The sequence below is a fragment of the Dromiciops gliroides genome, chromosome 3, assembly GCF_019393635.1.
Source record: "Dromiciops gliroides isolate mDroGli1 chromosome 3, mDroGli1.pri, whole genome shotgun sequence".
In the NCBI taxonomy this organism is placed as follows: domain Eukaryota; kingdom Metazoa; phylum Chordata; class Mammalia; order Microbiotheria; family Microbiotheriidae; genus Dromiciops; species Dromiciops gliroides.
The window spans coordinates 89,238,042-89,260,494 of NC_057863.1; the positions used below are offsets into that span (position 1 = coordinate 89,238,042).

General features: G+C 40.7%; 1 protein-coding gene across 1 annotated transcript in view; it reads left to right on the plus strand.

Moving 5' to 3' along the window:
• Nucleotides 1–22,453, plus strand: part of TRAK2 (trafficking kinesin protein 2) — a 74,313-nt gene that overhangs the window by 15,988 nt on the left and 35,872 nt on the right. Inside the window, 2 exon segments of the mRNA XM_043991667.1 lie at nt 11,474–11,786; nt 14,415–14,609. Of these exon segments, the coding sequence (XP_043847602.1) occupies nt 11,696–11,786; nt 14,415–14,609 (286 nt within the window). The 5' untranslated portion in view covers nt 11,474–11,695.

The window sequence follows — 22,453 nt, forward strand, 5'->3', positions numbered from 1 at the left end:
TTTTCATTCTTTTAGGCTTCTGGAGAGTCCAACAACCCAGGGACTCACATGCTTGGACCCTATATTTAGGTACCCATGGTGACAGGGTGAGCCTATAATTCCATGGCTGGGCTAAGACTGTTTACATGATGAGCTCTGCTATTTCCTGTGAGCAGCATTTATTTCGGTGTTATGCCGTGGTGGTTTGACTTAAGTTTTACTGTCAATAAAGAAATCACTTGCTGCCCCCCCCACCCCCCCCATGTTATTTTCTCCTAAATGCTGTTGAATTTCAAAGTTTTTTTTTTAACGAAATCCCACATGCTTGGCTGATGGTTTTAAATGAAAAGTAGCAAAGTGCTCACTTGAAAGGGTGAATAACTCAAGTCTAGCACACAAAACCAACCCAGTTCTTAGAATGAGCACTCTGCTTTGAAGACTACCAGATTGAAAAACGCTTCGTCTTGAATACTTGTCTCATGAGGCTCAAAAGACTTGATAAATGTAAAGAGCTGTGCAGACCTTAAACTGTCCCTAAAGAGAGTTGTTATTATTTCATTTAGTTTGACATCATGGCTGGGATGCTGGATTTGAAGACAAGACAACAGAGACACCTGTAATGGGGTCTTGTAATCCCTCCAAATGGTGCAGAAACCGAGTCCCAGGGCAGTGCCCTCAGCCTCCTCTCTGTGCTTTGCTTTCCTCCTTTGTAAAATGGGAACATTGGGCTCAGAAGCCTCCAAGATCTCTTCTGGCTCTAAACCTGTGATCTTGTGTTCTGTCAGCAAGTATTCATTAAAGGCCTACTACAAGCCTACTAACTAGTATAGTTGCATTAAAGAAAATGGTGATACCACCCAGACTTCTCATCTGGGAGAAGTGCAGTACCAACGTCACAAACCAGGCTGTACGGATACAGGATGGGCAGTATCAACACCCTGGCTGCTATACCTGTTTGGACTGTGGGCTAAACCTGAAGACGAGGGGCCACTTCTGGGTGGATGATGAATTGTATTGTGAGAAACATGGCTGACAGCGGCTCTCCATGCCCTCAGCTCCCACTCCTGAAGGGCCCCCCCCAGATCTCTTTCCTCTCCCCTACTCCCACACCTTTCATCTGAGGAACTCTGATGGGGGTCTTTGCCAATGGGAAGCTTATATGGAAGAGGTGTGGTGGGTAGCGGGATCTGGGGAACTTTTGGGGGGGACTGAGTTTGGGGATCATTTCAGGGGTTGGAATATTTTTCTTTTCTGCCAAGCCCTCTCTGTCTCCAGGTGTAAGCAGTAAGGGCAAGCTCTCAAGCCCCATTTAGAGACGTTAAAAGGTTGTTTTCCCTGACAAGGTGGGAACTGTGCCACAGGATGAGGTGGGTTGTGCACCAGATACTGAACTCCAGGTCATACATAGGGTGAGGGCTGAGTGGCTCATAATGCAAGGCAAAAATGTGTGTAAAGATATGAAAATATATATGCATGTATAAAGTATATGATACTGCAAAGAAAAAAGAAAGAGAAAGAAAGAAAGAAAGAAAGAAAGAAAGAAAGAAAGAAAGAAAGAAAGAAAGAAAGAAAGAAAGAAAGAAAGAAAGAAAGAAAGAAAGAAAGAAAGAAAGAAAGAAAGAAAGAAAGAAAGAAAGAAAGAAAGAAAGAAAGAAAGAAAGAAAAGAAAGAAAGAAAGAAAGAGGTGATTTGAGATTTCTCTGTGATACAGTAGTGTGTGTATCTGTCCATGGCTGGTTTAAGGATAGTCTTTTGGCCCTGTGATTATAATGGGGAAGACAACAGAAGCCCAGAAATTTCAGGCAAAAAAATTATTTCCCCTGAAACTTTCTAATTTTGTGGGCTAATAAACATCTTGAAAGACCTTTTTTTTCCTTCCCAGGCTGGAGCAAAGGCAGATGAACTTTGCACTAGTCCATTTTCCAGATTATGTGGTAGGAGGTCAGATAGCTATAGAGTGTGCCACAACTCAGAGGACTAACTTTAACAGTGAGAAGAGTTGGGAAAGAATATTTTATTGTGAATTAGGAAACTTAAGTGAGTCCCAGCTTTGCTACAAGGCTGGTTATAACAGGGCAAGTCACTTTATATCTCTGCACCCCATTTTACTCATCTATAAAGTGTGTGAGATGACCTCCAATTCCCCTTCCAGCTACAAGATTTTCTAGTTTTATTAGACTACAAATACCATTTGGTAATGGAATGGCCTTCTTGTACAAAGATAGTCCAACTACAGGTCTCCTGCTTCCCACCTCCACCCTGTGAAAGGGCATCTTAATTGGTTCCTTCCTACACACATCCTCAGATTTATTTGTGACCAAAGGCCCTACCCCTCACCCAGCCCAGCTGGTATGTATGGGATTCTTGCCCTCATTAGAACCATGCATGGAATTAACCTTTCCTAGAGTATGCCCCTGATATATTTTGACTTATCTGTGTTTTCTTACCTCATCTATTCTTGATAGTTTTTTTTTTTAACTTTAAAGGAGAAACCATAGAATTATAGGTTTAAAGTTGGAAGGAACCTCAGAAGTCATCTAGTCTGCTCCTTCATTTTTTAGAATTGGAAACAGATCCTGGGAAAAGAGATTTGCCTGAGGGCAAACAGCAGTAGTAAGGAGCCCAACCAGTGCTCAGGTCTTTTATTAACATGGCAGTAGCCAGATTAGACAGACAGTAGTTGATGTGTGTGAGTGCTTAGAAATGACAGGTGGCGATGCCCGCTATGGCAAGTTCTGATGTGTTAGAAATTCATAAGTATATCACAGGTTGAGCCAGAGAAACAACAGAACACAGACTCAAACAAAATACAGGAGAACAGAAAATAGATTTAAATTAAGGGGCTTTATTCTGTATAGACATTAAATCACCTATGCATACACTACTACAATTTATTTTATAGATGTCTCCTGGGCGATTGGCTAACACTGAGGAAGGAGCTTAGTCTTTTTGGAGGCTCCTTTGATTGCCTGAAATAAAGAAAATTAATAATGGCCGTTGTCATAAGTACTTGTACTGTGGGTTTTTTTGGATAATTTCCTACAGCAGATTTTTACCACAATTTATACTTGTCTGGTAAAAAGCAGCCTGTTGTGGTGGATATAGTAGATAGGGGACCCTGGATTTAAATTCTGCCTCTTCCAAATAGTAACCTTGGGCCAATCACTAGGCCTCTTAAATCCTCCTGCAGCTCTTTAAAGAGTGCAAGGTAGGATGGTTGCCAATTGCATTTTCATTGGTGAGGGTAGCGTATTGTTGTTCTTAAGTAGTGTTTCGGTTATGTCTGACTCTCTGTGACCTCTTTTGAGGGTTTTCCTGGCAAAGATAATGGAGTGATTTGACATTTCCTTTTCGACTTCATTTTACAGATGAGGAAACTAAGGCTAATAGGGTGAAGTGACTTGCCCAGGGCCTAATGCCATATTTGAACTGAGAGAGATGAGTCTTCCTGAGTCCAGGCCTGGCACTCTGTGAACTCTGGTACCACCTAGCAGCCCTAGGCCGTGTATTAGAAATTTCTCTTTCTGGAGTTCTCTCTGAAGGAATCACACATCTAGACCAAAAACAAAAACAAAACAAAACAAAATCTGGCTAATTGCAGCAGACTTTAAAGCACCAAATTAATTTGTTTTTTATACAGACAAATTATTGTCAATTTGGCATAACTAATGACTTTGGTACTCTAATCCATCTATGGACTCATCCATGTCAGTATTCCAACAATGCAGGTGACATGACTTACTATTCATCATGTATCCTTTGCAATTTGTGATCATGTACTTCCTTAAGTTTTCTACTGAGAACCTCCCTCAAATTCTTTTGACCTTGTGAGGATACTAATGCATCACTTAGACATCATTCATCTGTCGTTCATACTAAGTGACCAACCCTTCTTATTCATGTATTTCTTTGATGACCTCCTCTGTAATGCCTCTCCTTTGTAATTTCTTGTTTGTTACCTGTTGCTGTCAGCTCCGGCCCACCACCTACTACCTTCCTTGACTTCCTTCAGTTCCCAAATAAAGCCCCATCTTTTACAGGAAACCTTTCCCAACCCTCTTTAATTCTATGCCTTCACTTTTAAAATTATTTCCTATTCTCCATATAGCTGACTTTGTATATATTTGTTAGCTTATCATCTCCCCCATTAGATCACAAGCCCTTTCAGAGCAGAGCCTGTCTTTTGCTCTCTTTGTAACCCTAAGGCTTAGCACAATGCCTGGAACATAGTAGGTGCTTAATAAATGTTTATCGATTGATTCTGTGATTTAGGATTATGATGTTAGAATCCATATGTGGCGGCTGCCCTGTTCTTGATGGTAAAAATAGTTTGTTATAAAAATCTTTGTAAATCTTTTCCATCTGTTCTGTTGTCTTTCCTGTTTCATCTTTAAATACCCTTGGGATGAGTTGAGTCTCTCACCAAACCTTTTTGTAAACTGGGTTTTTCCCCCGGAGCTTTAAACTATTTTATAAAGTGATACTGCTTATAATTTTCCATAATCTTCCTCCATATAGTTTTATAGATGAGTTTACATTCTGAACCCTTTTGGTTGTATCCAAAATATTACCCCCGTGGAAATGTTGGTTTATTTTAACTTCTTAATGGGAGGTACAAGACTTGGAAACTCCAAATAAACATGAAATTTGAATACAGTTTCAAATACTTATGCTAGCTAAAGGATTCAAAAAAGATTCTATAGGAGGTAAATTGGTGCTGTGATGATTAAAAATAGGAGAGACATAGTTTCTAGGTAATTTAATACTTTTTATTAATAAAGCTGATAAGTTATTAATAAAAGGATGGTCAATGGCTGTCTCAGAGGAAAGACCAAAGTGGCATTGAACTCATAGTTTATATACTCTTCTAACCGTAGGTGATCCATTAAATAGCAAACAAATCTAATTGGTTAACAGCAATCAAATCTAATTGATTGACATGATGGGGCGGGTATTAAAATGAGGTCTTGGGTATATGTCTTAGGTCACTCAAATCTTGGTCTAAGAGAGTCAGAGAAAGAATGTAGACCCCACCCAAGCTGATTGGAACACAATGGCTTCCACCTGGGTATGGTTTGGTGTAGGCAAATCTTATTAGTAAAGTTCTTCAGAAAAAACCTCCAGGATTTAGAAAGAAGGGGTGGGGGAAGTACTGAATATCCCCAAGATACTGGTTATAGATAATATTCCTCACAGTGTAGTAGAAAGATTGCTGGATTTGGACTAATATGATCTAGGTTAAAATTCCAGCTTTGCCTCTTTGTGACATTGGTCAAGTCACAGCCTCTGTGGGCATCAGTTTTCTCATCTATAAAACAAGAGGACTAGATTAGGTGACCTCTAAAGTTACTTTTGTATGAATGCCCATTGTTAATGTGGGCTACTCTTTTTCTATCAATTAAATGAATAAATTTAAGACTGAAATAGGATGAATATTTTTATCATTGAAAAATAGATTCAAACAAAAAAAACCAAAAAACTAACCTGGACAGCTAGGTGGGGGTGCAGTGGATAAAGCATTGGCCCGGGATTCAGGAGGACCTGAGTTCAAATCTGGCCTCAGACACTTGACACTTACTAGCTGTGTGACCCTGGGCAAGTCACTTAACCCCCATTGCCCTGCAAAACAAAAAACAAAACAAAACAAAGAAAAATGGATTCTGTGATGGAAAACCTATAGCTTAAATTAAAAAAAAAAAACTTATTTCTCAATCATGGACTATCTAGATTTTTTCCTATGCATTTATAAATATCTGAATTTTTAAAGTAAGGATTTCTAGAAATATTTGTTTCTAAATTTTATTAAGACTTTCATCTCCTCTCTTCTCTACTTTGGCTTCTAACTCTCCTTTCCCTCCTTCCTGCCTTATAAAGGCAATTAGGAATAATGTAAAGAATACTGGTCTTAAAATGAGGAGATCTAAGTTTCAGTTCTAACTTTAACTCTTACTAGCCATGTGATCTTGGATGATTTACTTCAACTTTCTGAGTTTGTTTCCTCATTCATAAAATGAAAGAAAAATATTTACACTATATTTCTCCCAAGTTATTTATTAGGGAGTGAGTTTTGATCAGAGGGTAGATGGTTTTTTGGGCAGAGATGTTTTGGAGAAGATTCATGTTCTTCCAGTAGAAGTTCACCTAAATGGCCTCTAATTGAAATTCTTGCAATGGAAATTCTGTGGCTCTACTTTAAAAGAGATTTTGAGTCGGAAGGGATTTTGATGTAGGAGGCAAAAAAGGGGTTAACAGAAAAACCTAAGACCCAGGCTTTAATTTAGATATGAGCTCTAAAAGGAATTCAGACCCCAGTTAATGGATAACTTAAGATTTGGAAAACAAGTCAGGGCCTAGGTTCTTTTACTCCTATTAATCACCATTCATAACAAGAACATAAAGAGGCAGGTCAAAAAGGTCAAAAAGACCTTAACTATAACAGTGATACACAATGATACACTGACAGGGTATAGAAATTCTACTGATAAATGAAGATATTTTGAAACCAGCCATGGGAATCAAAAAGAGACATGTGCAGAAAAGGCCAAATTTGTCCCCAGATTCACCTTATGATGTGTAAACCCCCAAAACACACCTCCATGGAAAAAGGCACCTGCCTCTGGGGTTGGCTTAGGACCCCAGGAACTCCAAATTAGGATAGGCCTTCCCCTGTAACTTCCTAAAGTGGAAATTATTATAACGAGACTGATAATCAATTTATCCATACTATAAATATAACTGTCTTTTCTTTCACTATTGGAGAGAGACCTTTCTACTTTTCTGGTTCTCTCCCTGTGTTCACTCACAGTATTGCAATAAAACTTGGGAAACTGAGTCACTGAGTCTTGTAATTCTTTTGGGATGACTCACGAATTCCATCCCACATCAATTTTACAAATACAGAAGGGCAAATGACTTAGGCCAAGTCATACAGGTAATAATTGGAAGACCCAGAATCTGAACCCAGGTTCTCCAATTCTAAATCCTGTGCTGTGTCAACCTTTCAAAACTAATTGCCCAGTGGAACAATGTTGCAAATAGTAGCTAGGTTCTTGAGCTAGCCTACAAAACCTATTTAATCCCAGATTATAATCTCTTTGAGGGCAAGAAACATGTTTTGTTTACACTTACTTGTACCTTGTGTTGGTCCGATCAGCCAGTCAGAAACATTTTTTTTGTTTTGGGGGTTTTTTTGCGAGGCAAGAAGGGTTAAGTGACTTGCCCAAAGTCACAGAGCTAGTAATTGTCAAGTGTCTGAGGTCAGATTTGAACTCGTGTCCTCCTAAATCCAGGGCCAGTGTTTTATTGGTCAGAAACATTGTACGATGACCCTGACATAATGATGTTATTTTGGTCCTCTTTGAGTAGGAAGGACAACCACCTACTTCAGTGCCTAACACAGTCTTACACATAGTGGACACTTAATAAATGTTGTTTGAATGAATGAAAGCCAATTTCTGATTTATTTACTTTTAATCCACCTATGAATTTGGAGAGTATAAAAAAAGTTTAAAGCTGGAATTTTCAATAATTAAAGTATTTTTTTCATTTAATTGCTGTTTTCCTTGGCAGTTCAGATGTCTGAAGGCTTCCTGATGAATAGCAATTTCTTAATGCGGTTTATTTTTTTACTGAATATGTTCTTTTGCCCATAATAGGCACAAACATATTTTGGATTTATTGCCACTAGAAACCACCTGGAATTTATAATAAGAGCTGTTTTTGAGTAAATGAGCTATCTTGAGATAAAATTCCTGAGCCTTTTAAAAAACAAATTTAGAAAATTTAGGTCCACACAGATAGTTTTCTTTGAAAGCTCTGGATCCATTCTATTTAGTAAGCATTACTAGTGCTTCCTTAGTAGCGGGATGTCACGATGCCCTGTAGATGATTCTCCCACATATTTGTGGTTTGTTCCTGTGATTTGTAGTTTCAGTTAATTTTTATGCCAATCACTGAATTCACGCACTTAGAAATGAAGGCAGAGACTGATGATCGGTGGAGCTGTCGTCTCTGGGAGAGCTCGAGTGAGATGAGGTTACGGTTTCTCAATCCTTTTCTTCTTTCCTGAGATGATAATCATCTGGGACACCACCTGTCCACAAAGCTGGGTCCCATGCTTGGCATGGGGCTGGGAGAGGGGGAAGGAATGTTGCATATTTCATAAGCAGTGTCTGTGAGTGATTAGATCACTTCCTAAGAGCACTAGGCTGAGTTGAAGTTATAGAGACAATCCTCAGTGGGCCACTTAGCCTTAGTCTGGGTCACAAAGAGACGATTCTGAATCCCCTATGTCTCAGTGGGCATGTCCTGCCAAAGTGGCTTCTCTTATATACAAATTTGAGGTCGTACACATTTGGGGACAAGTAATTCTTGTGCCTGATGGAGGAACACTCTTACTTTTGTTATTCCCATGAATTCCCTCCATGTTCCTCATTCTGTTCAGGTCTCTCAGACCCAGCTTAACTTTCCTTCCTTCTAGAAAATTACCTCTTTCCTATCTGACCATATTCAGGTCTTCCAGTTCATGTAGTGTGATCCTTCCCATACACATACTTGTCACCTCATCCTGCTCACAAAATTTGTGTGAATCTTTACCCTACTTGCCTCAGAAAAAGAATGCCCTCTCCCTCTTGCAGTTACTTTGTATTCTGGCCATCTCCAAAAGATAACTTCACAACCACCCTGGGAATTAGGTGCTATTATTGTCTACACTTTATAGAGGAGGAAACTGAGACAGGCAAAGATTAAGAGACTTGTCCAGGGTCACACAGCTACTAAGTGTCTGAGGTCAGTTTGCACTCGAGTCTTCCTGACTGCAGGTACAGAGCTCTGTCACAAAGCTGCCTAGTAGATGTGAAGATTGAGACTCAGAAGTTGTGACTTTTCCTTAAGTCACAGGGCTAACAAGTGTGAGACCCAGGTCTGCTGATCTGAGGTCTGTCAGTCTTTGTACTCTCTAACATGACTCCCCTGTGTTGGTATCATTGCTGAAGGAACTGTATCTCACATGTTGTCTCCTCACCCTTCTTTATGGGACTCTGCCCAACAGGTGGCGGAAAGTCACAGCCTTATCTGTTTCAGAGGGAGCTCCCTCTAGAGACAGAGTGAAGGGGTCCGACTCTTTACTGGGACACTGGACAGGACACTGGTCAAAATTTATTAAACTGAAATTTGGGAGTAGTTCTCATATTCTGGGACAATCTTCATCCAGGCCAGGTGGCCTGAACTCATTGAGGGCAACTAAGCAATCTCTTATACAAGACCAGTGAAGAGATGTTTTCACTTCCCTTCTGACTTCCTAGTCGGAAGATAATTCTTCTGGGTAGAGAAAACAAAGGCAAAATAGTAAAGACTTAAAAAAAAAAATTGTCCATTATCATCTTCCCATTGACATCAGAGGTCCCTCTATTTCTTTAATAACCTTTCTTGGATTAACATCTATTTTTTTTAAATTTAGAAATAATTTTTATTTTTTCTCTCATTACATTTAGACAATTTTTAACATTGATTTAAAATAAATTTAGTTCCAAATTTTCTCCTTCCCCTCCCTGAGACAGTAAGCAATTTGACATAGGTTATCCATGTGCAACCATACAAAACATTTCTGGATTAGTCGTGTTGTGAAAGAAGACACAGACCTAAAGGAAAATAAAGCGAAAAATAGTATGCATCGATCTGCATTCAGACTCCATCAGTTCTTTCTCTGGAGGTGGATAGTATTTTTCGTCCTTTGGAATTGTCTTGGGTCATTGTATTGCTGAGAATAGCTAAGTCATTCACAGTTGATCATTGCACAGTACTGGTGTTACTGTGTACAGTGGTCTCCTGGTTCTGCTCACTTCATTATGCATCAGTTCATGTAAGTCTGAAATCTGACTGCTTGTCATTTCTTATAGCACAATGGTATTACAATCACATACCACAACTTGTTCAGCCATTCCTCAGTTGATGGGCATCTCCTCAATTTCCAATTCTTTGCCACAACAAAAAGAGCTGCTATAAATATTTTTGTTCAACTAGATCCTTTTCTCTCTTTTTAAATTTCTTTGGGGTACAAACCTAGTAGTAGTAGCATTGTTGAATCAAAGGGTATGCATAGTTTTATAACCTGTTGGGCCTAGTTCCAAATTATTCTTCAGAATGATTGGGCCAGTTTACTTGTGTACCAGTAGTTCATTAGGGTACCTATTTTTCCCTCATCCCCTCCAGCATTTGTCATTTCTGATAGGTGTGAAGTGGTACCTCAGAACTGTTTTAATTTGCCTTTCTCTAACCAATTGTAATTTAGAGCATTTTTTCATATTACTAGACATAGCTTTGATTTCTTCATCTGAAAACTGCCTGTTCATATCCTTTAACCACCATTTATCAGTTGGGGAATTCAGATTAGTATTTAATTAAAATTGTATCACACCAAGCTAATCTTTTGAAAGCATTTAAAAAATCATATCTTTCCCCTCTTTATAGTTCCATATATATAAAGTCAGACTCCTTATCCTGGCATTTTACAACCTGGTCCCAACCTGCCAATCCAGCCTTTTCTTTCCACAATACATAACCTCCATTATGCTCAGTCTGATCAAACACATTGTGCTTTCCCTCAGTGCCATTGTCTATGCCATTTTAATCTATCTAGAACCTGTTAATACCCTTTCTCCCACCCTAATCCCTAGTTTTCACCTTCATTCAACAAGACCCAGCCAAAACGCTACCTCCCCAGGATGCCTTTACTGTACTCCTGTTACCGTGTTACCTGTGTTGGTATCACTCTTGTGACATGTTTTGTTTTTTTAATTGGTGAGGCAGTTGGGGTTAAGTGACTTGCCTAGGGTCACACAGCTAGTAATTGTTTAGTGTCTGAGGCCAAATTTGAACTCAGGTCCTCCTGAATCCAGGGCTGGTGCTCTATCCACTGCGCCACCTAGCTGCCCCCAACAATCATATTTTTAATGCTTAAAGGGAGGGCTGGTTGAGATAAACTTATCCAAAATAATAATAATCCTTCCTGCTAGGCAGAAAGGACTCCCTACTCTGTTTATTCTATAGCAGTGGTGTCAAACTCATATAGAAGAGGATGCCTGGAGGCAGCATATTAGCTTTTTTTTCTTTTTTGTTTTAGTGGTACAATGAGTGTTAAATGACTTGCCCAGGGTCACACAGCTAGTAGGTATCAAGTGTCTGAGACCAAATTTGAACTCAGGTCCTCCTGAATCCAGGGCCAGTGCTTTATCCACAGCGCCACCTAGCTGCCCCCAACAGCATATTGACTTTAAGAAACCTCATTGTCTATGTTGTATTTTTATTTCTGTTGTTAAACATTTTCCAATTAGGTTTTAATCTCCTCCAGCTTCACTAGAGTGAGATTGACACCTGTTTTCCAGGACCTTTCCTTGCTTTGATTTCCCCGTATTCACTCAACCAGCCCATTGATTTGATCTGACTTGCCAAGATAAAGTGACTTCTTTAACCCTCTTTAACATATGTTTGGTTTTAGGTGATGGCTGGCCTGAGAGATGTAGCCCCATGAGACCATGTCAAGTGCAGCAGATGTAGCATTTGATGGTTTAGAAGTATCCAGCTTTTTAAAAGTTGTGATCTGACCTGTGGTGTGGAGGCAAGGTTACTCGAAGGCTTTCTTTCCTGAATGGTTTGATGGCTTTCTTCTCTGACTCAAACCGAAGGAGTTGTTCTCTACCAACACAGAAAAGGATTGTGGATGACACTGTCCTGGAATGCCACCTCTGATTCACTGACACATGAAGAAAACCTCATGAATAGCAATCACAGAGACTCAGAGAGCATCACTGGTGAGTTGATGTGTTTAAATTCTAGCCAGACCCTAATGGGTAAAATCCTTTTTTGCAACTTCAAACACACACTTTTCAATTATATACATTAGAAGAAAACAGCCAAGAAATGGCATCAGTTTTAAACAAATACAGTGTTTGTTCATTATCATTTATAAAGCACTTGCTAACCTATCTTAAGCTATATAGTGAGCTACGCACAAGTATGGGTCAAATTCCATTAAAACATACAGAGCAGCAAACTGGACAATCTCATGGAGATTATTTGTAATGGAATTTGACTACTAGGTCCTGGTTGCATTTCAGGTTCCTACCTTACCCATCTTAAAGAAATATTATTTATTTATTTGATTGGTAATTAAATCTCTTTTAATTTATTTTTATTATTTATTATTTATAATTTTCCCCAAGTTACATGTAAAAAAACACAAATTTTTTCACATTGATTTTTTTAAAACTTTGTGTTCCAAATTTTCTTCTTTCCTCCTTCCTCAACCCTCCCTAAGAAATCAAGCAATTTGGTATAAGTCATACATGTGCAGTCATGCAAAACATCTTCACATTAGTTGGGTTGTGAAAGAAAACAGACAAAATACCTTTAGAAAAAGGAACTAACAAAAAATTATGCTTCAATCTGTATTCAGATACTATCAGTTCTTTCTCTGTTGATGGTTTGCATTTTCATACGTTCTTCTGATAGCATCCTGCTCATCATTTTTTCCACAGTTACTATTGCTAACTGTATTGCCCTAAATCCTATTCTCTCCCCTTGATATTTACTCTATTTTCTATCTTCCTTCACCCTATCCCTCCTTAAAAGTGCTTTGCTTTTTACTGTACCCTACCCCAATCTGCCCTTCCTTCCTTCACCTCTCCCCCGATCTCCTTCCCCTCCCACTTTCCCTCAGGGCAAAATATATTACTATACCCACTTGAGTGTGTATGTTATTCCCTCTTTGAGCCAAATCTGATGAGAGTAAGGCTCACTCACTCCCCCCTACTTCCCCATCTTCCCCTCCACTCAATAAGCTTTTTCTTGTTTCTTTTATGTGAGCTACTTTACCACCTTCCACCTCTCCCTTTCCCTTTCTTCCAGTGCATTCCTCTTACCCCTTAACTTTATTTTAAAGATATCATCATGGGTCAGCTAGGTGACACAGTGAACAAAGCACCAGCCCTGGACCCAGGAAGCACCAAGCCCAAATCCGGCCCCAGACATAAGCCACCCCACCCTGCCTGCCCCACAAAACACAAGGATAAACAAAAAATAAATGCTTTACAATATCATTCCTTCATATTCAATTCACACCTGTGCCTTCTAAGTATATTTCTTTCAGATGTGCTAATAACTGAGAAAGTTCTTATGAGTTTAGAAGTATTATCTTCCCATGCAGGAATGTAAACAGTTTAACCTTTTAATATCCCTCATGATTTCTTAAAGAAATATTATTACGGAGGCAGCTTGGTGATGCAATGAATAAAGCACTGGTCCTGGATTCAGGAGGACCTGAGTTCAAATCCAGCCTCAAACACTTGACACTAACCAGCTGTGTGACCCTGGGCACTTAACCCTCATTGCTCTGCAAAAAAAAAAAAAGAAAGAAAGAAATATTATTAAGCCTTAATGATGGACTGGAGATTTTGAAAAACTGTGAAATATTCATCTCTTTGATAATATTAGCCTTGATAGGTTAGATGAGGAGAATAATTGAAACTTGTAGCAGGAATTAAACATGAGTTATGTTTAATATTTTTTATTATGTTCAGGTTAATTTAAGCCTAGACACCAGCAGCTTAACATTCTTAACAGTTTAATAGTTATCCTTGAGTTTGGGTTATCCTTTGGCATGGGCTTAGAGTATTTTTTATTTTATTCTACAAAGCAATACTAAATATAAAGATAAAGGAGTCATTGGCTCTCAATTCCATGCCACATAGCCAAAGACACCTATAGAAAGATTCATAGTAGGGGGCGGCTAGGTGGCACAGTAGATAGAGCACTGGCCCTGGATTCAGGAGGACCTGAGTTCAAATCCAGCCTCAGACACTTGATACTTACTAGCTGTGTGACCCTGGGCAAGTCACTTAACCCCCATTGCCCCGCCCCCCCCCCCCCCAAAAAAAAGATTCATAGTTCTACCACGGTTTATCTTGTCATGGGGTGTTTCTATTTGTGATCTCAATGGGTAGGGAACTCCCTTTGGGGGAGCTCAAAGGTCCCCTCTACAACATATCATCTTTTTTTTTTCTTTTTTTGGTGAGGCAGTTGGGGTTAAGTGACTTGCCCAGGGTCACACAGCTAGTTATGTGTTAAGTGTCTAAGGCCGGATTTGAACTCAGGTCCTCCTGACTCCAGGGCCGGTGCTCTATCCACTGTGCCACCTAGCTGCCCCTTATAGCATATCATCTTAAAGAGTAGACTGGGACACTGAGGAGTTAAGTGACATGCCCGGCCAGTGTGTGTCAGATATGGGGCTCAAACCCAGGTCTTCCTGATCCCCTCAGGGCTGACTTTCCTTACACTGTGCTACGCTGTCACTCATCAGTTTTTAGGAAATGGTGACTCAGTTTTTCTCTGGAGCATAATACGAAAATACATCAGACTTAGATGGTGTCTTTTCTTATAAGATGTTTGCTCCAATGAGGATCTCCCTGAAGTTGAGTTGGTGAGCCTACTAGAAGAACAGCTTCCTCAGTACAAGCTGCGAGTGGATTCCCTCTTCTTATATGAGAATCAAGACTGGGCTCAGTCTGCTCATCAGAACCAACATGACTCTGATGCCATCTCCCCAGTCCTCGCTGAAGAGACTTTCCGTTATATGAGTGAGTATCACATACCTAGGAACTTCTTGCATCAGCTGGAATAAGCATACACGCGTCATCTATGTATTATAGATACTTTGGTGATTTTTCTTTTTTCAGCATACAGAAATTTTACTGTCCAGCATGACCCTGGATTAACAGGTAGAACGTGTTCTCATCAGAAACGTTAAGGTTTGGTGCCAGAAAACCCAAGTCATTTTGAATATAGAGGGCAGGGAGGGCTGGTTTTTTCCCCTCCCTTTTCATTCGATCTCAGGTTCCTGATTTCCCTCTAGATTGAGGAGAACAGTAGTGAAAGGAACTTATTATTTCTTACTTTTGGTGTCTGAAGCAAGCTGATCTGCCAGTCCCCATATTGAATGCCCCGTTCCATAGGTATTCTCAGTTTTACCATCCCCACAGAACACTACCCCCTACCTCAGAAAGTCATCAAGAATTTTGGTATTTAGAGGAACTGCTGTTACAGCAGTGCCCAAGAAAAATAAATACAAATTTATTCTATTTTAATCCAAACTATCCCACCTAGGGATACATAGGGAGTGTCCAGAAGATATACTAACTCACACTTGCTCTGGTATGATGCTAGTAGACCCCAGTATCCTAACTTTAATGTAGGACAGTGATTCTCATAAACAGGCATTCTGTCATATCTGATACCTGATACAAACCAAAAATGTTTAATCAGAATAAAGTTATTTTTTGGTTTTGTTTTTATTTTTTTAATGGGGCAATGAGGGTTAAGTGATTTGCCCAGGTCACACAGCGAGTGTCAAGTGTCTGAGGCTGGATTTGAACTCAGGTCCTCCTGAATCCAGGGCCGGTGCTTTATCCACTGTGCCATATTTTTTTTAAAATATCTGGTTATTTTATATATATATATATATATTATATATATATATATATATATATATATATATATATATATGGCAATCATGATAGCATAGGACTTCAGAGATCAATATGGGAGCACTGGCACATAAGTAGCAACATAGGAGGTGGCATCTAAAACTCGGTCAGTTGGAGAGTAGAGGTAGAAGAGGTATGGATTGGTTGGCAATTGGCTACGTTTGAGACCCTCTTTCAGACAACTACTTTGGGCCGCTCCTCATTGCTTTGGGGCTCTAGGAGGAAGCCGATCAGTTCCCGATCAAAGGCAGTTGAGCAAATTGGCTTCATCTCAAGAGAAAAGGTGAGAAGCCTACTAAACAGTGCTCCAGAGCCCCCGGCAACAGGTGTGGGCAACAGGCAGTTCACTTCGACAAGACCCTATACTAGGATCAGCAGATACTGGGGTGGGGGTGAGGGGTGGGAACACACGGGCTGTACTTATGACCAGTGTGATAGGAAATTCCCACAGTGACTTCCTCACTTTGAGCTCCCAGATCTAGCCCTGGACCTGGGGTGTTGCTACAGCAGCAATGAGGACACAGGCTGAACCATTCGTTAGCCAAAAGAAATGGAGAGCAGCCCCTGTTTTTCTCTGTTCTTGACCAGACAGCCCGCAGTGCTATTGATACGTCCCCAGAGAACTCCCAGGGGGCACTGAGCAGCGTGAATACACCGGAGAAAGACAATACAGTACCTGTGTGGTGCTCAGCAGTAGCTTGGCCTGTTGGATGAAGTTGCCTCCATTGACATCACTCAGCAGCCAGCCCCACCAAGGGCTTATCAGTGACCCTGCTTCCTTTGAAGACTTGTAGCAGGCCTCCAGAAGAGCTAACTGTGCCAAAAGCACACTTACTCAGGTCCAGGTCTATTCAAAAGAGAATCTGGTAGTATAGTTTGGGGTCCCTTGAAAATAGTTCCTGGAAACCCCCCTTTTTTCTTATTTCTGCTACCCTTCCCCTTACTGACTTCTGCAGTACTAGGTGGTACAGTGGATAGAGCTCTGGCCCTGAAATTGGTAAGACTTGGGTTCAAATCTCACCTCAGAACCTTAATAGCTGTGTGACCCTGGGCAAGTTACTTTACCCCAATTGCCTTAAACACCCTGGGCCATCTCCAGTTGTCCTGTTATATATATCTTGCTGCTGGACCCAGATGGCTCTGAAGGAAAGAGTGCATAGGTTCTCCCTCACTTAAACCCAGTTCAGGGCAAGTCATGACATCAACTTGATGTCATGGTCCTCTTCAAAAATGAAGGACAAATGGGGCAGCTAGGTGGAGCAGTGGATAGAGCACCGGCCCTGGAGTCAGAAGGACCTGAGTTCAAATCTGGCCTCAGACTCTTGACACTTACTAGCTGTGTGACCCTGGGCAAGTCACAACCCCAATTGCCTCACCACCACCACCACTACCCCCCCCCCCCAAAAAAGGACAAACAACAACAGAATCCTAGCTTACTACTAATTCCAGAGGAGGAAGAACCACTACAGGCCAGAGGTTTTTGTCTTCCTAGGAGAAAGGGCTCTTTGAGGCAGAGTGAGTGGAGTTCCTATGAAACCTTTGTGCTACATACCCCTGACCGGATAACAAAGGTGAGACTGGGGGAGTGAGGGAGATTGTGTAAGATGTCATGGCCCTGGGAAGAGTTGGGAAGAGACTTTAAGTATCATTTAGTAGTTTGGAACTGGGGGGGAAGAGGTCTGACCCTGACCCCCATGGAAGGCATCACCTCAGTGTTGAAGGCCAGGCTGGCAGTTGGGGCCTAGGAGCTGAATTGGTTGTCTTTGTTTCTCACACTAGGACTTTTACATGTACAGTTGTTTAATTTTTGTTCATTTTGGTTCATCACCCCCCTTCCCCCCCCCAGGAATGTTGATCCATCCTGGGGGTGGGAGGAGGGAAGCAAAGAAAAGGTAACTTGAGAAGGGAGAAAGTACTCACAACTGGAGGAGGAACCTGGAGGAGACCAGGAAAAGCTCCATAGAGGAGGTGGCGCAGGAGCTGGTCTCTGAAGAGAAAAGGAGAGGAAGAGAGGTCACATTTCAGACACAGGATGTTTGTGTGAGGGTGCCGAGGTAGGAGATGGAATGTTAGACTCAGGAAACCACTGGTCGTCCCACTTGGCTGGAACCATGGAGTGTAGATGGGGAAATGTGAAAGTACAAATGGGTACATTATTTAGACATAAAAGGTGATACCACAGGCAATGAAGAGAGCAAGGAATAGTTTTACCCCTCAGATCTATGGAGAGAAGAATTTATGACCAAATAAGAGTTAGAGAATAATAGGAAATACAAAATGGATCATTTTGATTACATTCAATTAAAAAGGTTTTGTACAAACAGAAACAATGTAGCCAAGGTTAGAAAGCTGGGAAACAATTTTTATAGCCATTGTTTAGCCAATGGCCTCCATTTCCTCAGTAAAATAGGAAGCAAATCCCTGTGTTGAAAGGGGAGGGGGGCAGCTAGGTGGTGCAGGGGATAAAGCACCAGCCCTGGATTCAGGAGGACTTGAGTTCAAATCTGGCCTCAGACACTTGACACTTACTAGCTGTGTGACCCTGGGCAAGTCACTTAACTCTCATCACCCTGGAAAGAAAGAAAGGAAGGAAGAAAGAAAGAGAGTAATGGTTGCGCAGAAAGCAAAGGTAGCCCAGGGTTGTGGTTTGGTGAGGTGTGAGTGGCACAAGGGGCAAGGGGAGTCAGGAGTCAAGGGTGGTACACAAAGTATAGTTGAACTTGTCAGTTTCAGGTTCAAGACTATGAAGAGGGGGCAGCTAGGTGGTGCAGTGGATAGAGCACCAGCCCTGGAGTCAGGAGGACCTGAGTTCAAATCTGCCCTCAGACACTTGACACTTACTAGCTGTGTGACCCTGGGCAAGTCACTTAACCCCAATTGCCTCACCAAAAAAACCAAGACCGTGAAGGGGAGAAAGCGAGGTCCGAGCAAGGGTGGAAGGGCTAGACATCTGCTGGGGATAAATACTGGGATGAGAGCAGCAGTTGGAATGGAAGGGAAGATCGTGTACAAAGTACAAGTTGGGAGAGTGAGCTGAAGGTTGGCAGATGGCTGCAATGACCTGAGAAAGGTGATGCAGACAGAGTAGCCTTCACAGAACACAGGAAGATTGGAATAACTTTGCGGGGAAGAGTTGTAGAATGAAAAAGAGGTTTGTTAGTGATACAACAAAGTTTTCATGGCCTAGGGCTGGGAAGAGTGCAGCTAAGTTGAAAGGGGATGAGGAATCAAAAATGGTAGTGTAAAGCTTGGAATGACGCCACCTGCTGGAGAGCTACTGTAGGAAAGCTCTACCATGAGGAGAAGGCTCCTGAGGGCAAGGCCATGGGGCTTTTCTTTGGCATCAGGAAGTGACCTTTGCTTGTAGGAGGAAAAAGGGGTGAGGCTGGCTCTCTCCTCTCTTTCCTGAGGCGGAGAGTGGAGCTAGGAATGCTCTCTCCCTTTAATAGATAGATGAATCTAGACCTTTCTCTTTCTCTTCACCAAATTCTTATTCTCCTTAATAAATGCTTAAAAGTCTAACTCTTAGGGGGCAGCTAGATGGCGCAGTGGATAAAGCACCGGCCCTGGATTCAGGAGTACCTGAGTTCAAATCCGGCCTCGGACACTTGACATTTGCTAGCTGTGTGACCGTGGGCAAGTCACTTAACCCCCATTGCCCCGCAAAAAAAAAAAAAAAAAAAAAAAAAAAAAGTCTAACTCTTGTTAAAGCTTATAATTTATTGGCAACCACTCATTAGATATTTTAGACAGACTAGCTAGAATTTTAGCGCCTTACAGTAGCCTGGGAAAGGGGTATTCACCTTGGCAAATAGCAATTCTGAATCATAGGGATTAGAGGAAGGAGACATGGAAGTTTGCTTGTCATACTAAAGCAAGTGCTATTTGATTGGGTTCCTACCCTTTGGGACCTCATGGGACTAACAAGAAACATTAGAACAAACTCAAAAGGTTGAAGGTGGAGAGGAAAAAAAAAATCAAATATATATGATATCAAAAACAACTGACCCAAAGAATAGGTCAAGAGGCAATTTGAGAAGCATTGGACTCTGTGAAAGCCATGATTTTTAAAAAGCCTGGAAACTATATTTCAATAAACTATACATGAAAATTACCAAGATCTGTTAGAAACAGAGGGCAAAGTGAAGACAAAAAGAATGTACCAATTGCCTCCTAAAAGAAAACCTGAAAGGAGCAGTGTCATAGCCAAAATCCAATGCTCCCACATCAAAGAACAATAATGAAAGTTTCCAGAAAACAAAAGTTCAAATATCCAAGGCACCATAGATCACACCAAACAGACAGCTTATACTACAAGAGAAAATTTCGGAAAACAATATTCCAAAAGGGAAAGAGAGAGACTTAAAACCAATAATTTACCCTGCAAAGAAAGCTGTGTATAATGCCACAGGGATAATGGACCATTAGTGGAATAAAAGGCTTTCAAGCATTTCTGATTAAAAGACCAGAGGTGAGAGGGAACTTTGAAATGAAAAAGGAAGATATTACAGATACCTAAATAGGTAAATTTATTTAATCAGTTGGGAGGACCTATAGAAAAATGAAGTACTAACATTCTAATAGGGGGAAAGAAATGTGTCCTTTCAAAAATGAACCTTAATGAATACAGAGGGTATATTGAGGGAGTTAAATAAGAAAAACAGAGCTCTTGGAGGTGGATATATTTATTATAAATGGGGCATATAAGAAGAATATACAGGTGGAGATGGAGAGAATGGGTGTGAGATGAACCTCATTGTTATCTGAAATGGACAAATAAAGGTTGAACATGTAGGTGTGTGCTAATACACACACACTCTCGTGGAGATTGCTGGTTTCATCCGGTAATCTCTGTGTCCTGCTGCAGGTATGGAAATGGGCTTTTGGTGTTTGGGGTTTCAAATAGGATCTTTTTTTTTTACATACATATATACACACTCATATGTTGAGGGGGGTTTTTTTCATTTTGGTGCCTTAAGTTCAGAATAATTTTTTTTTTTAAATAACTTGTTGGAATAGTCAAGAGTCCTAAATGAATTGACATTCTCTCCATTTCTCTAAATAGCAAGTGAATATAAAATAGGTTTTCTAGTTTGATTCCCCAGATTTTTCTGATTCAAAAGATAAATGTTTGTGTGAAATCTTTCTTGGACACATGGTTTTAGGAAAGGACTCTTTATGTTATGAAGAAAATTGAATTTGTTCAATTCTGTTTCTGTGGAGTCTTTGAGTTTGAAAGATTAGGATAAGATACCAAATGGTAAAGTCTTACATATGTATTTGTTCCATTCACTTGAAGAGATAATAAAAACAGTGCTTTATTGTGGCTTTGATTTGAACCATTCTAGGTGAGTCTTTAGATAGGCACCGAATGATAACCCTTGATTATGACCTACACTCAGGTATTATGCAAGGCACATGGTGAGGGGAAAAGGGAGGAAACATGACCTTTGAACTAATAAAATACAATGTCTGGCGATAGACAAAAAGGTTTCGAGGTTATGATGGTGAATGGAATAATTCTTTAAAGAAGATCTTGTTTTTAATACTGATAGCTGGCATCCTTTAGCTTGTCAAGTGCTTTCCACAATTATCTCCTTGGACACTCACAATGATTTTGTTACTGTTATCTCCATTTTACAGATGAGGAAATGGAGTCTTGAACAATTTCAATGATTTGCCCATGAATCATATAGCTAGATCAGAGAGGAGAGGGATCTTATAGGATTGGAACCCAAGTCTTGTGGGCTCTGGGACTATCTCTGTCCATTTCACTACACTGCCACTCAAATCCGAGATAGGTCTCATGATATACATTGTTCTCTCTTCACTGTACTTTGTCAGCAGAGGGGGAAATACTAAAATATTGAAAGGATAGTTCCCTGGAGTAGCAGATCCCTTTAGAACCTTCCTAATTCCTGTTTATTTTGGCTTCTTCTGTACAAAATGGCATAGCATATTAATTTGATAATAGAGGAGAGGACCTGCCTTTCAGGGTATCTCTCTTTGGGGAATGAGGAATGAACTGCCCTCTTCCTTAAAAGGCAAAGAGGAAAAAGGACAGATCTTGCTTAAGCAAATAAGAGACTAGCCAAGCTTCATTAGGGTATGACCAAGCATATATAAGGGAGGCCTATAATGTGGAAAAGTAATGTTATTGTAAGGGTCATTGCCCCTGGTTGGCATAACTTCAATTTTCCCATGCTCAGCCCAGAGCTGGGGAGGGTGGGGCAATTGAGTTCTGTATTGCTCATTAAGGATTAGGCCAGTTCGTGGAAGTTGCTAGATCTGTAATTTCCCTCTATGGTATCATTAAGCTCCTCCTTTTTTTTTTTTCTCCAACTCTCTGAATGTGTCTAAAAGAAAGCCATAACATTAAGTAAACACCAGACAAGTAACACTGAGGATTAGAAAGATGGTGCTTACTTGCGTCTCTGGCCTGAAGCTTGCTCATCTTCCTTTAGGAATACTTGGGGGATATGAATGAAGACCCAACTGATGGACCTTGATAATAATAATACTAATTATAATGAGGAATTCCTTGCAGCCTTTACTTTGCCTGGTGAGGTGGCATGTATGCAGTTTGTGTCTGGGGAGGCAGGGGTGGTGAGAGAGGATTTCAAGTTTTTGTGGAACATGATAACCTTGGCAGAGGAGTCTCGTTGAGGGTGGGTGGGTGGCCAAGATGGGGTGGGAAGGTACAGTGGAGAAAACAATGTCTTTAATTTATCATCCACCCTCTTGATCTTCACTTCAGTGGTCTTATGTAGGTAGAATGTGTGAAGATCTCCTGACATAGACACAAAGAAATCATCTATACCTAGGGGCAGCTAGGTGGCACAGTGGATAAAGCACCGATCCTGGATTCAGGACTACCTGAGTTCAAATCTGACCTTAGACACTTGACACTTCCTAGCTGTGTGACCCTGGGCAAGTCA